Source organism: Mauremys reevesii, linkage group 1 (assembly GCF_016161935.1).
Source record: "Mauremys reevesii isolate NIE-2019 linkage group 1, ASM1616193v1, whole genome shotgun sequence".
In the NCBI taxonomy this organism is placed as follows: domain Eukaryota; kingdom Metazoa; phylum Chordata; order Testudines; family Geoemydidae; genus Mauremys; species Mauremys reevesii.
In genome coordinates this window covers 64,481,959-64,497,746 of record NC_052623.1, presented here as the reverse complement: position 1 = coordinate 64,497,746, position 15,788 = coordinate 64,481,959, and the positions used below count along the sequence as shown (strand labels likewise).

General features: G+C 42.4%; 1 protein-coding gene and 1 long non-coding RNA gene across 11 annotated transcripts in view; one reads left to right on the top strand and one right to left on the bottom strand.

Annotated features, from left to right (window-relative positions):
- Positions 1–4,242, top strand: part of LOC120387306 — a 39,634-nt gene extending 35,392 nt beyond the window's left edge. For 2 of the 3 annotated variants that reach the window (XR_005590114.1, XR_005590113.1), the window contains exons 5-6: positions 955–1,073; positions 1,729–1,857. This is a non-coding gene — a long non-coding RNA (uncharacterized LOC120387306). Of the gene's footprint in view, positions 1–954; positions 1,074–1,728; positions 1,858–4,158 lie in introns of those variants that run through there. The other variant, XR_005590115.1, reaches the window with a different exon arrangement.
- A 10,170-nt stretch (positions 4,243–14,412) lies between these two features.
- ZC3H13 (zinc finger CCCH-type containing 13) overlaps positions 14,413–15,788 on the bottom strand; it is a 57,130-nt gene continuing 55,754 nt past the window's right edge. For all 8 annotated transcript variants that reach the window (XM_039484789.1, XM_039484816.1, XM_039484797.1 and 5 more), the window contains one exon: positions 14,413–14,908. In XM_039484789.1, the coding sequence (XP_039340723.1) occupies positions 14,738–14,908 (171 nt within the window). In that variant the 3' untranslated portion in view covers positions 14,413–14,737. The remainder of the gene's footprint in view (positions 14,909–15,788) is intronic.

Sequence of the window (15,788 nt, the reverse complement as noted above, 5' to 3'; positions counted from 1 at the left end):
TGCCAAAGAGATCGATTTTGGCATTTTGGGTTAAGATCCACTTTAGTCTTGGATGCAGGAGCAGTGAAATTTAATTATCCTTATCGTTAGCATAACAGATAGGAGAATTATACTTAATATGCCATAATTGAGGGAGTTACCTTACACTGAACCCCACTCACTAAGTAGGGGATAGTGATGTTAACTTCAAGTGAAAGTCAGAGCGGGTGTGTGCTGTTCCTGAGGGTATTCAGGGTTGTGTGGCATCTCACCAACACCTGCCTTTAGCAAGAGGAAACCTTGTTTTTGGCTCCTCTAGATCAGCTCCCTGAAACTCTGAGGCTTTAGCAGCACAAGCAATACCATCCAGTAGTGATAGGCACACAGTGACCTTCAAGTTCTCTGAGCATTCCCGCTTTCCAATGAACACTCAACAGAATTACTAGGTCTGCTGTTCTCAAAGGAACACTACACACCAGCTTGTAAGATTCAACTCAGGACCTGCACTTGCTTACCACCACAGCATTAGATATATTTATAGTGAAAACAAGAATATGTTTATTATCAAAGAATAGAGATTCAAGTGATAGTGAATAAGAACACTGGAAAGAAGGTTACACTCATCTTGTGCAGCAACTGGAGTTCTTTGAGATATGTATCCCTATGGTTGTTCCACTTCAGGTATGCTCACACCCCACACAACTTTAATCATGGTACTTGGTAGTAGTCCCTGTTTGACCAGCGCATGCACCCTATGTATTCCTGTGCCCCACTCAGAGGCCATATAGGGCTGCATGGGCAAACTGCCCTCAGTTCCTTCTCCATCACAAAGAGGTAACTCCAAAGCGGAAGGGAAGAAGTGCAGGTAGTGAAGCACCCATATGGACACATATCTTGAAGAACTCCAGTTATTGCACAAGGTGAGTAACCTCGCCTTCTTTTTAAAGTAGTGTCCCTATGGGTGCTCCACTTCAGGTGACTACCGAGAAGTACCCCCACTGGGAGAGGGGAGCCTTTGGAACCAAGTTCAAGACTCAAGACAAGATAATATTTCCAATTTAGAAGACTGGGCCACTGCAGAATGCTTGGAAAAGGTATGTATGGAGGTCCAAGTGGCAGCCTTACAAATGTCCAGAATAGGAATCCTCATGAGTAATGCCATATATATATATAGCGAGAGAGAGAGATCATGGAATGGGCCAATACCCTAGGAGGCAGTTATATACCACAAATATTCTGGTGATTTTCTAAATGACTTAGTTCTGTTCAAATGAAAGGCTAATGCCCTCCCAACATCCAAAGTGTGCAAAACAGCCTCCTCTCTGGACTCATACAGCTTTGAGGGGAAAAAACAAAAGATGGATAACTTGGATGACACCTTGGGTAAAAATTTTGTGTGTGGACTTAACTTTGTCCTTGAAAAAAAATACTGTAAATGGAGGGCACACCACTACTAGAGACTCTTTCTCCAACCCTTTGGACGGCGGTAACAGCCACCAGCAAGGCCATCTTCAGAGATAAATTAATGAGAGAAGTAGCTGCCATTGGCTCAAAAGGAGGATCCATAAATCCTAAATTCAAATCCAAAATCAGGGTGGGTTCCTTTACTGGACGGGAAAGGTTCTCCAACCTTACAGTTATGGGATGAGCGAAAACTGAGAATCTCTCAACCAGGGAATAAAAGGCTATTATAGCCACCAAGTGGTTCCTGATAGAACTCAGAGATAGTTCTGTCTTTTTGGTCTCTAGGAGGTAGTCTAGAAGTATTGAGAGGGAAGAGTGAGCAGATGGAAAATGTCTCTGGACACACGGATGGCTGAACCTTTTCCACCTGTGATGGTAAATATAGCTTGTGGAATCTTTTCTACTGTTCAATAACACCTGTTGTACCTCCTCAGAAGTAGTAGACTCTTATTCCCACAAACCACTGAGGAGCCAAACTTTGAGACCGAAGAATCTTCAGATTGGGGTGAAGAGTCCTACTAGCATCTTGAGAAAGAACATGAGGCATGGGTGGAAGGCTGATTACCTGACAAGTGCGTGGGTGAAATACATCTGTCTGGGCCACGTTGGAACTGTTAATATGATCTTGCTTGATTTTGTTTACCACTTTCAGAATCCAGGGTATTAGTGGAAATGCATATAGAAGGCCTCTTGCTCATTGAACAAGGAAGGCATTTCCCAATGAGAAAGGGCCTCACATCCCCAGCCCCTGCCAAAGTGTTTACATTTCCTGTTGTTAACCATGGAAAAGAGATCTATTTCTGGAAATCCACAAGCCAGAAAGATTTGATTGAGAATTCAGGAATCTAACTCCCAGCATAGTTGTGGGAGAAGTACATCTGAGGTCATTCACTATCCTGTTTTGTTCCCTGGGAGGTAAGCTGCTGAGATTAGGATGCAATTGGCTATGCACCAGTTCCAAAGCTTTATCACTGTAGCACAAAGGGAAGGAGATCTGACCCCTCCATGTCAATTGATATAAAACATGCAAGGCTATGTTGTCTGTCGAGATCTTTATGGACCTGTCTCTGATTAAAGGCAGGAAGTGGATACAAGCATTCCTGTCGGCTCTCAGCTCGAGGAGGTTGATATGTGGTCATGCCTCTTATGCAGACCATTTGCTCTGAGTGTTGGAAGTCCCTAAATACACTGTCCCCTCTCTCCCCCCACCCACAGCTCATCAGGGTTGCATCTGTTGTTATGGTGATGGAAGGAGGAAATTGAACAAATGAAATCCCCATGCAGACATTATCTGGATCTTTCCACCAATTGAGAGAATTTCGTGCTTGACAAGGGACCAACATCAGCTTGTTCAGGCTGTGTTTGTTTGGAGTATATAAACAGTTCTGAGCCAACCCAAAACATCAAAAACAGAGCTTGGAATGTTGTGTCACAAAGGTGCAAGTTGCCATATGTGTGAGTAGTTAAAGACAAATTCTTATTGATGTCTGTGGGCTGATTTGAATTTTTGAGATGAGATTTGTTAACATCAAGAATCTGTCAGAGGGAAGATAAGTCCGGGCTGATATTGCATCTAAGGATGCTCCTATAAACTCTAGTCTTTGTACCAGCCTCAAAGTGGATTTCTCAATGTTGAGCTGCAAACCTAGCTCACAAAACAGGGATCTTATCTTTATGGCAGCGAAAACCTCATTGTAAGATTGGCCTTTGAGTAGCCAGTTCATCCCAAGGTGCCGAAGGTAATCTGCGACCACTGCCAAAATGTTCAAGAACACTCTTGGGGCAAAAGAAAGGCCAAAAGGAATTACATGATACTGGAAGTAATCCCGATCTATCAAAAACTTCAGGAATCGTTTGTGAGATGGATGAATTTCAGTATGAAAATAGGCATTGTGAAGATTGAGGGCTAAAAACCAGTCTCGCAGTTGTAATGATGGAATTATAACTGAGAGAGTCACCATCCTGAATTTTTCTGATTTCACAAAGTTGTTTAGGAGTATTACAGCCAAGATCAGTCTCCATCCCCCATTCTTTTTCATGACCAAAAAATAGTTGGAGTAAAAGCCCCTCCCCCTCTGTGTTGAACTGGAACTGGTTCTACAGCTCCTATGTGCAGAATGGAGTTGACTTCCTGTTTTAAAAGGTACTTGTGAGAGGTGTTCCTGAGGCGAGACAAGGAACAGAGGTAGATAGAGGAGAAGGAGATAAAATTGATGGATTACCCCAGTTTTATAACCTCCAGCACTCATTTGGCTGACATAATTTGCTCCCATCAGGATTGAAAGTGGGAGAGACTGTCATAGATATGGCCACTGTTGTAGATATGGATCGAGCAATAGTGTTGGTCACATCCAGTAAGGCCTGTAATGATGTTCTAGCTAACAATTTGCCCTTGTTAATAGCCTGAAACTGTTCACGCTGTTCAGCTGGCAGCTGCTCGGTATAGGGGGTGAACTTGGCATAATTTGAGTGGTTGTACTTTGCCATGGGAACTTGATAGTTCACAATCCTGAATTGAAGAGCTGGAAAGGAGTAGATCTTTCTGCAGAAATAGATCTAGATGTTTTTGTTCCCTCTCATACAACATGTTTTTTTCCTGGTGTAGTCAGCCATGACCATTCACTGCCTCCACAATCAGGGAGTTTGGTACTGGATGCATAAACAAAAATTCAGAATCCTTAGCTGGGACATAATATTTTCTTTTGGCCCTTTTAGGCATTGGTGGTATCATCACAGGGGTCTGCCAGAGGGATCTGGCAGGATTCAACAGAGTCTCATTGAAAGGCAGGGCAACCCCCAGTGACGTGAGTCCTTTGAAGAATATCCAAGAGCTTATGCTGCAGCTTTCTGATTGATTCCGAGGTGATCTGTAAGGAATCTGTGATGCATTTTATTAGCTCCTGGAAGTGTTAGAAGTCATCAACTGGGGGAGGTATAACCACTTCATCTGGTGAAGATGAAGAAATATTCATTTGCAGAGTAGCCTCTTTATCTGCCCTGGCTTCCTACTCCTCAGACAACTCTTGTACCTGAGGTAGCTGAGGAGGGATGTGGATGGATGAGTTCTCCCTCTGTAGTCCCTGTGAAAGAGACTAGAGGTATAGAAAAATTGTTGCTGATATGCAGACTAAGGATCCTAGTATGAACACTGGAGAGGTGGCATCCACTGGCGCTCGAACCAGTTTGGGTAGGTATGGGCTTGTCTCTGATATAACTCCCCCTTCTTCTCAAAAGGGTCAGGAAGGAATTCCTTTAATTGATTAATAGGGGAATCTGGGACTGAAATATCTGAGTTGGAGGAGAATTCAAACGGGGGAGCCCCTCCACTCTGAAGGTGTTAGAGAGTTGACTGTTACTGGGGAAAGGTCCCACCTCGGTGATCAAGCTTGTCTTGGTACCGATAATCATTCAATACCCATTAACAAGGGGACTCTGGTTCCTTCGATACAAATAAGTGCCTGGAGTATCTGAACTCCTGCAGCATCGGGTGGGGTTTGAGCAACAGGGCTCCATTCCCCTGTCAGTGGTGTGGGCAGATGCAGTCCCACTAAGTCTTTTCTGGCAGAAGTAGGCAGGACAAACAAGGATGTCTTGGGAGGTGCCAAGACCATTTGAGAAATGTGGTGTCTTCCTGGTAATGAAGCCATCTAGTGGTCAACTTGGATACAGACTGAACTCAAGGAGACCGTAGGTACTGCTCTCATAGGGTGCCTCTACACTGGAATAAAAGATCCATGGCATGGGTGTGGCTGGTCCAGGTCAGCTGTCTCAGGCCAACAGGGCTCAGGCTGTGGGGATAAAAATTGCTATGTAGATGTTTGAGCTCAAGCTGGAGCTTGAGCTCTGGGGCCCTCTCACCTTGCATGGTCCCAGAGCTCAGACTACAGCCAAAGCCCGAATGTTTACATAGCAATTTTACAGCCCCTCAGCCCAACCCCCATGTTCCGAACTGTGCGGTGCTCTCTCAATGCTGCGGGAAGCAGCTCAGATCGAGATAGATCATCACCTGCTGATGTACAGCACCTCAGAGTAAAGATGAGGTAGACCACGGGCCACCATGAGGAATACCTTGGACCACATTCCAAAATGTGTTACTGCAGAGGGGTCAAATAGCAGGAGTCTAATTCTTTCCAAAGACTGCTCTTTTTAGTTTTATTATTTAAATCCACAATCACAAAACATCTCTAATCACATCAAGTACAGCGTGTCATGCTTGGGAATGCTCCAGAATCCATTTGCTGCTGCTGTAAGTTACAGAAATTCAATAATTCAGATTAGTAGAAATCCAGTACAGATGTTTTGCCTGCTCTCCATTTAATTTGCTGGTCACACCAGACACACACGTCCCCTTCAGAAATCTGAACCTCCTATCAAAGAAAAATACATTTCAGTGGTAATCAGGGCCCAATAACAACAGTCAAAAGATGATGCTGGTACCGTTAACCTGTTACACTTGCTCCTCTTTTGACACTCAAATCAATACACCACTGACTAGTTGCTCTGAACATTGTCAGAAATATTTGTGTTGCTGTAAAGACAAACAAAACAAAAGAGAGTCTTCTTCATTGTTCTTAAAGGCTAAAGTGCTGAAAACCAATATCTGCAGTTTAAAAGCAAGCACAGAAGGAAAACATCTTTCCAGGTATTAGAGGTATCACTTTGGGAGTATGTTGATTTAGTCACGTCATTCTCTTCACAGTTCACACTTCTTTCTACAAGTGAAAATGAGAGTTGAATCACCCATATGTAAACATGATTATTCCTCTTCATCCAGAACTGTGTGGCTGATGTATACCCCTTGCCAAATGGGGAAAAAAAATAATCAGACTATGAAATTCCTTGTCCAGCTGCCTAGTTCATTAACTAACCAGTACATTTTATTACAGGCTTCAGCAATTTAATGTGAAATGGGCCCATTTTATGCTACCATGGTATATGAGCAATGTGAAATTGCTTTTTTGCTTTTCCTAAAAAGGTACTCAAGTGTCACCCTAACTTGAATGTTTCCTTATGAACAAACACAGCAGCAATGCAGTATTTCCTTTGATGACATTTGCATATACACTGAGAGGCTATTGCTACAGTGCTCCCACTGAAACACTCATGTACCCACATAAAAATGCACAAGGGATGTAACAAATTTGCCTTTCATTTGTTTGAGATGACTCTAAGACCAGTGCTAATATCAGTATATTTTAGTCTTCAGGTGATTTAACAAGCTCTCACACTTCCACTAGGGCCGCCCAGAGAGGGGAGCAAGTGGGGCAATTTGCCCCAGGCCCCACAGGGGCCCCCACAAGAATGCTCCAGCCCTGGCCCCACCTCCGCTTTCCCCCATCCCCTCAGCGCGCCGCGTCCAGGAGCGGCCCTGGACAGAGCTAAAGTGGCGTGGCTCTGCTGCGGCCTGAGCTCCTCCCCACTCAGAGCCGCATGGTAATGGGGCGGGGCTGCGAGGTCCGGTCCCGCCGGAGCCACGCTGCTGCAGCGCTGTCCAGGTGCCAGGGCAGCTCCTGAACATGGCACATGGAGGCTCCAAGAGAGGGGAGAGGCAGGGGTAACCCAGGAGCAGCCCTGAATAGAGCTAAAGCGGTGTGGCTCAAGCAGGGCCTGAGCTCCTCCCAGCTCAGAGCTGCGTGGTAAGGGGCGGGGCTGCGAGTTCCAGGCCGACCGGCAGGAGCTCAGGTCCCGCTGGAGCCACGCCACTGCAGCGCTGCCCGGGGCTGCTCCTGGACATGGTGCGCTGAGGCTCCGAGAGAGCGAGGGGGGGGTTGGATAAGGGGCAGGGAGTCCCAGGGACAGTCAGGGGAAAGGGAGGGGGCAGAGGTTTGGTGGGGTGGTCAGGGAGCAGGGAGTTGGATCATGGGCATTCCGGGGGTCTGTCAGGACTCGGGGGGGGGGGAGGTGGATGGGGTCAGGGCAGTCAGGGAACAGGGGTGGTTGGGAGGGGGTTTCAGGGGGCCAGTGAGAGGACAAGGAGCAGGATGGGTCAGGGATTCTGAGGGGGACAGTCAGGGGGCAGGAAGTGGATGGGGGTCAGATAGGGGGCAGGGCCAGGCTGTTTGGAGAGGCACAGCCTTCCCTACCATAAAGCTCATTTAGCAGTGTGTGTTAAATAGCTGTCTGCAAGCCTCAAAGAGCTGTTATCTTTTCCATGGAGGAGGGATCACAAGAGAAGAGCAATATCCTACACCACCTACCTCCTTCCCAACCCTACCAAGGGCGACCCTCCTTCCCTGCATTCCCCAAGGCTCCAGAGGTTTTAATTCAGTGGTTCTCAAACTTTTGTACTGGTGACCCTTTCACATAGCAAACCTCTGAGTGTGACACTCCCCCCCCTTATAAATTAAAAACACTTTTAAAATATATTTAACGCTATTATAAATGCTGGAGGCAAAGCGGGGTTTGAGGTGGAGGCTGACAGCTCGCAACCCCCAATAATAACTTTGTGAGCCCCTGAGGGGTCCCAAACCCCCATTTGAGAACGCCTGGGTTCATTTAATTTTAGCACCCTATGTCCATTCACATGCATGTGCTATTTTGAACATTTCAGTTTTCACAACAAAAGCTCATCCCAGATTCTGGAACAAGCTCAAATGCTCGGTTCATGGAGTATGTACATAAGCTATACTAAAGACAAACCCACAGTAACTGTCTCCAGTTTGTGAGGGACCCCATGGAGCCAGTCTCTAGGAAACAGATACATACATGGAGGTTAAGTCCATTAATGACTATTAGCCAGGATGGGTAAGGAATGGTGTCCCTAGCCTCTGTTTGTCAGAGGGTGGAGATGGATGGCAGGAGAGAGATCATTCGATTATTACCTGTTAGGTTCACTCCCTCTGGGGCACTTGGCATTGGCCACTGTCGGTAGATGGACCTTTGATCTGACCTAGTATGGCCATTCTTATGTTCTAAGCTAAATGAACCCAAAGTTATGGAGACAGATATGAGTCAAGGAAGCCAGCAGAGTATCAGAGACCTGGAAAAATCTCTCACTGGATAGGCTCAGGCATTTGGTCACAATTGCTGAGGTGGTTCAAAAGTTTTGGATTTTTTTAAGCAGTTTTTAATTGTTTCTTTAAACAAACACAGCAAGTAGCAAATATTTGGCCACATACTTCTGAAACCCCAAACCATGTTCAGGTTTTGGCAGACTAATTTCAGCTTTTCAATTAAAAAAACCACAACAAATTTTGAAGGAAAGCAGACGTCGTCCGTGATTTTTTTCTGCTTTTTAAAAACCCCTAGTTTTCGATCCAAAAAAAGTTTTGATGGAAAATATTTGTCCAACCCTTTTAATGAGCTTTAGTGCCTTTTAGCACTATCTGATGCTGAGAACCAGTGATACCTTGCAAAGGTGACTTGAAAAGAAGTTATCTCAAAACTGGGTTTGTGCCGAGATGCGGAAGGTTTTTAAATATTTATTTTTCCCAGGGCTGCCCAGGGGAGGGGCGGCGCCAAGTGGGGCAATTTGCCTTGGGCCCCGCAGGGACACCTACGAGAATATCATATTCTATAGTATTGCAACTTTTCTTTATGGAAGGGGCCCCTGAAATTGCTTTGCTCCAGGTCCCCTGAATCCTCTGGGCGGCTCTGACTTCCACCTGGATCACAGGAGACAGTAATTTATGTTATGATGTCCTCAGATGAAAAAACATGCTAAAAATTTGAAAGCTATTAATGCAGTGTTAACTAGAAGTATGCAGAGTGAACCAAATCAATAAAATACACATTTATGAATAATTCTGCAATGACTCACTCATTCTAGACTGTACTGTACACACTCAAATTTGTATGCCAAAAAAAGGGGGAATGGGCTAGAATACAGCAATTAAAAATGAAAGGGATAAATATCTCACAAATTTATTATTCTATAATTTCCAGATTACTTCTGAGTTCAGATTTTGACAGTAAGTGACTGTTTCGACAAAATTTGCAAGGGAAGGTACCACTGCCTAGCAGTGGGGAACAGAGCACATGTTGCTCAGTAATATGCAACATTCGCTGAAAAAATATTTCCTTTTATCAGTTGAATTTGCCACTTCTCCATTTCACTGAATGTCTCCTTGTGTTATGAGACAGGAAGAACAAAAGCTCCCTGTCCACTTTTTCTGTACCATTATTTCATATATTTTATTACGTACTCTCATTCATCTCCTTGCCAAGGTAAACAAACCCAATCATTTTAATCTCCTTTTATGAGTTTTTCCATGTCCCTAATCATTTTTGTCCCCTTCTCTGAACCTTTTCTAGTTCTGCAATATTATTTTGAGATGGGATGAATACAACAAAGAGTATTCTTGATGAGGCTGCACTATTGATTATATATGATGACATTTTCCATATTATTCTCTGTCCCATTTCCTATGCATTCTAACATCTTTTTGCTTTTTTGACTGCAGCTGTACATTGAGCACAAGTGTTCATTGAACTATCTGCAGTTACGCTCAGCTCCCTTTCCTGGATTGATATAGTTAATTTAGAACCCTGAAAGACATGCAAATTTTTCCAATGTGCATTAATTTGCATTTGTCAACATTGAACTTCATTTGCCATCATGTTATCCATTCACTTTAGTTTGGTCTTTGAAATTCCTCACAGTTCTCTCTGGTTTTAACTAATCTAAATAAGTGTATAATTTGAAACTTTTGCTACCTCACTACTTACCCTCTCTCTCTCACTACCACCCTTCCATATCATTATTATATTAAACACAGGACCTAGAATGGAATCTTCAAGCACCACCACTGTTAACCTTTTGCTATGAAGAAAACTGATCATTTAGCCTCTGTGTCCTGTCTTCTAGCCAGCTTTTGATCCACAGTACTTTGCCTCTTGACTGTTTAGTTTCTTTAATAGCCTCATGAGGGACCACATCACAGGTCTTTTGAAAGCCTAAACAAACTAAGTCAACTTTCTTTTGCAGAAACCATGGTTAGACTCTATCATATTTAACTTTCAGGTGTTTTACTCTAATTTTAATGATCATTTCAACAAATTTGCCCAGTACAGATGTAAATCTTACTAGTCTAATTACCCAGATGATGCCAGAGTCTTTTTTCAATACAGGTACAACATTTGCTACCCAACACTCCTCTCGTACACTATCTATTTCTAATGAGAGATTGATTGTTTTTGCCAACAGCTCAGCCACTTCACAACTCCTACAGAATTCTTGTACATACGCCATCTAGGGATGCCTTGCTTTTTACATCATCAATTTGTTCTAACCCATCTTCTGACACTATAGTCCTTGATATTACCTCACCTTTGGGTTTGTCTACACTACCACTAAAGTTGATGTAACTTATGTCACTCAGGGGGTGTGAAAAAACACCTCCCTAAGCAATGTAAGATACATTGACTTAAAGCGGTGTCTCTACCATGCTATGTTGATGGGAGATGCTCTCCCACCTACATGCTTCCGCCTTTCATTGAGGTGGAGTATTTGCATCAACAGGAGAGCGCTCTCCAGTCAACATAGCGCATTTTCACCAGACTCTCAGTAGTGAAGACAAGCCCTTTGTTGCCAGAAAAGAGCAGGACAGAGGTCGGTATCTCCACAAACATCCTCTGTGGTGAAGACTGATGCAAGACATTATTTAAGTGTCTCAGAACCTTAATTGCTCCTTTTATCCCCTCGGAAACCAACAGACCAACTTTTTGGTGGTGGTGGGGAGAGAGCTGCCTGCTCCTGATATTTTTGTTTTTATACCTTTAGCTATTTGTTCTCTGAATTCCATCTTAACCCTTCTAACATCTTACCTGCTATAATGTGTCCTCCTAGTGTCAAATTTCCAAATTTTGAAGGATTTCTGTTTGGTTTGAATAATCTCTTGAACGTTTCTCTTTAGACAGATCTGTTTACTCCTTGCCTCCCTAGTTCCCTTGTTGCTCAGCAGTCCTTATACCTTCTGAGATTGTCTTCTTAAGTAGCATCCTTTCCCTATTTATGGATTTGATTGCCCCCTCAAAACCTTCCTCTGCCATCATGCCTACAAAAAATCCGGACAGCTGTTAGGCAGCTGGTGCGCTAGCACTGCAGCCCATCACACTGTCAAATATTGTCTTACTGTTTCTTTGTGCTCTTCTTGTCTGTCTCATCTTTTACTAGATTCTCAGCTCCTTAGGACAGGGACCATCTTTCTTAACTGTTTGTACCGCACCTAATCCTGACCCATATTTGTGCCCCCCCAGTCCCCTCCCAGGAGAGGTTACTTACCTTACAGTAACTGGACTTTTTTGAGATGCCTGTGTCCACAGCTCGCTATTGTAAATGTATGCTCCCCGTGGGCACAAACCCAGAATCTTTTAGCCACCAATGTCCATTGTGGCCTCACGTGTGTCCCCCCACTTCCCTCACACGACCTTCCCTAGGGTATAAAAAGGTAAAGCAGCCCCACCCACCACAGACAGTCAAGTAAAAGACTGGCTCAATGGGGAAGGAGGCTGAGAGTGGCACCTGTGTGCACAAAGTCATCTCAAAGAACTCCAGCTACTGTAAGGTACATTCCCTTTCTTCTTGAACTTGAACCGAGCTCTTTCACATTCCAGGTGAATGTGCTAACCACAGGGCTAGAGGGTGTACCAGGAGGTATGCTATGGCTCTCGAACTCCAGTCCATGGAGACCTTCCTGGCTGGCTCTAGAATGTTTTTTAGAAGTAATCAGTGGGAGAATGTCGAAAAAGAAGTTGGTAGCCTTGCAGCAATCTGTATTATAGCATGAAAGATTTAGACAACCACTTATAAGGATTCTATAAATGCCCAAAAGAAAAATTTCTGGATGGAAAGGGTCAGAAGAGTCACCAAATGGAACTAATTTTGTCACATTCCTATTTCAGTGGTTGTTGCTCACACTCACTATATCTGGTATACACTACAGCAGTGGTTCTCAACCTATTTACCATTGTCGGCCCCATATGCAGCCCTCTGTGTATAACATGGCTGCATCCACAAAATATATATACTACCTGTATAGAATATGAGGGTTGAAAGGGACCTCAGGAGGTCTAGTCCACCCCCTGTTCAAAGCAGGACCAATCCCCAGACAGATTTTTGCCCCAGATCCCTAAATGGCCCCCTCAAGGATTGAACTGACAATCCTGGGTTTAGCAGGCCAATGCTCTACCCTTTGAGCTATCCCTCCTCCTCAAATGATGCTGATTAGGCTGCAAGTGGCCCACAGGCAACAAATTGAGAACTACTGCAGTATAGCCTTTTCAGAGCCAGGATTGTTTTAGGTTTTTTTTAAAAGAAAAGATGCCTGAAAACCTCCTAGCACCAACTGGGTATATCATCAATAGAGTGGACTGCATATTAATAGAAATTCCAGGTTAGAATACAAATACTGTACAGTGTGCGCATATGACTGATCACACCACACTGAAACTGATGGTAATGAGTCACCACTGAAAGAACTTGAGGAGACTGCTAGAATCATTACAATGACCCACTTCTGCTACAGAAATGTCACTTCAGGACACAAATTAGCAAATACAGTTTGTAATGGCATAAAAAAATTATTTCTTGGAACAGCAAGTCTCAAGAGATGAGAGGCTATTCTTGATACAATCCCTGATAACATTAGGAATGGTTCAGGAAGTAGAGTTGGACTAAACGTTTTACAGCCAGTGGACAGAAGTGAAATTCCCCTTCCCTAAATTATTGTAAAATTAGCTAAATGCACTACGAGGGTTTGTAACCCTCTGAATTGGCCTCTCTCAGACAGGATTCCTGGCAACTCTTACGTTCTCCAAAACCAGAGGACTTCCTCACCTATAAACACATTCACATCACTTTTTGGGGCCTGTTGCTGCAATGACTGAGATGGGTTCCATAGAACTCTTTTCAGAGTCCCTCACTGCTACTCCCAAAGCATCCAGGTTTCCTGCAGAGCACTGTAATGCACTTTACATTCACAGGCAACGCAAAGCTTCTCCACAGCACTCACATTTCTTGTCACACGGGAAGCAAAAGAGCATACTTGATTATTAGGGTTGAATTCAGTGCTGATTTCACGCAATACCATTAGATGAAGGTGTATATATGTCAGTGCTGCATTTGGCCCTTAATGCAAACAGCCACTGAGTGAAACACATGCCACCACTAGCCCATCAAACCTACTCTATTTTGCATTCTTTTATAGGGAAAAGTGAAAAATATTCTTCTACACAGTCAATGTGTATACAGACACTGACTGTTTTACAGGGAAGGTGAATAAAGAAAGTTCATTGTAATTAAATACCAATCTATTTTGTGTACTGCAGTCTTACACAAGACTATTTTTAGCAATAAAACGTGTGTATTTTGGAAAAGGAGATTAAAATAGGCTTTAACACAATTGGAAGCTATGAGTTAATACATTCAGCTCAAAGGCTACCTTGTAGTTATAAAATAAGCTAGAGCACTTTTAAAGCCTAGACAGAACAGGAACATTAACTCTTGCTCTGTTTAAACTACTGGTGTATGTTTAAAATACACATTAAATCACAGAAAGAGATTAATTGCTCATAATGCACATGGGGAAGACCCCAACAGAATTAAAGTAATATAAGCCCCCAAAAATGTTAACATGAAAGAGATAGAAAGAACGTAAGTTTTGTATGGGCCATGTTTTACTTTAATAAGCATAAAAACAAAATGGTAAAACTTATACAAAGGCATACCCTATTCAGGTATAAACATACCTACACATGTGCATACAACAAAGCTGCATATTTTCTTTAAAAAAAACCATGATTCTCTAAAAGCTACACTATTAGCATTTTGCTGTGCATAACTGAAAGCTGGATGCCTGCATACTAGGAAAGCATTATGGTAAAAATTAGTTACCTGTATGCAGAGCTACCTAAAAAAGGCTGGATTTGATTTCATTTTGATGGTCACATTGTTTTTAAGTATCTGTAATAATATATAAATGACTGGTCCCACGAAAAATTATTTCAGAATGAAGAAAAAAGATACACAGACAGTTTTCTTCTTCCTTTAATATCAGGTGATGTAATAGACTTCTAAAAATGGACATCTTGAAATTATTACACTGATGCATAAAACAAGTATATGTTACATTGTAAGATTCAATGTTATAAACGTTGAAATGAACTGAAAACAAAGATCTTTGTATTTTTACTATTAATTATTCCCTCCAAACGCATAATAGAATTACCTGTAAAAACAGTCTTTTCTTCAATGTCTTACAGCTGCTTTCCAACCAAATCAGAAAGTTCAAAGGGTATAAATATCAACATTACTGATGGGAGATAAACTAGATGGAGTTCCAAAGTGGACACTGGCTTAAGACACACATACTTCCTGCTGGATATTTGGTTGTGGAAGTTTACTATCTTCTGTCTTTTCCTGCCCAGGACCTTGGCACACAGTCTTGCGTTTAAATAACCGTAGACTCAACCTTAACAAGTCACTGTCTACTACTGGAGAATTCGTGTAAGTCTGTTTTGTTGTGCCCTGTTTGGATCGAAGAAAGAAAAATTAGTGGCTTTTTGACAAGTGGGCTGAGATATTAGACTAAAATATCCTCAATAATTAAATAACAACTGTATGTCCTTTGAAATGGTCCCTCCTAGCATTAATTCTAACAGTAATTTTGCCTTCTCTATTGACATGCAAAGTCAGGAAACCTAATTCAGCATGTGACAACTGACAAATCCTTAGAGAAAACATTTTACAGGAACAAATATTTAGTAACATTCCTAAACTAGAAAACTATACTTTTATAAACATTATTTGTACAAAAGCCCACAGAATCCAAAGACATCAAGGAATTATTCAAAAACCATCCCTGAAACCACATTTCTTTAAATTATTTTAATTTATATATTCTACCTTTATAAAAGCATGTTCCCGGAGTTTAAATAAAATCTAGCATACAAGGGAGCACTCACCCCTAGTAACACATCTCAAATTAATCTCTTAGGCTAAAGTAAAATAAAAATCCCATGACCACTTAATACCAATGGAAGTCCATCCTCCACTAGATTTTGGTCAGTAAACCTTGATTTCACTGCACACATACAGACAAAAAATATTTCCATCAATAATCAAAAAGGAGAGAGAGGAAAAGCTGCTTGAGAACTCACTTTGATTTAAGGATATTCGTTTTGTAAGGTTTGACATGTGATGTTGACAACCTGTGTTTTAACAGTTATAAAACTTCAACTTTGTGAATGTCAACATCTGCTGCCAATTACAGTCTGACTTGACCACTCCCTTCATTTTGCACAACTGTGAAAATTTAAATCAATACCAATTGAAAAAATGCTATTATCCACTGACATTTAAAAAAAATAATCAAATTCTGCCAAGTCTAATTATTTGTGCGTGGAGG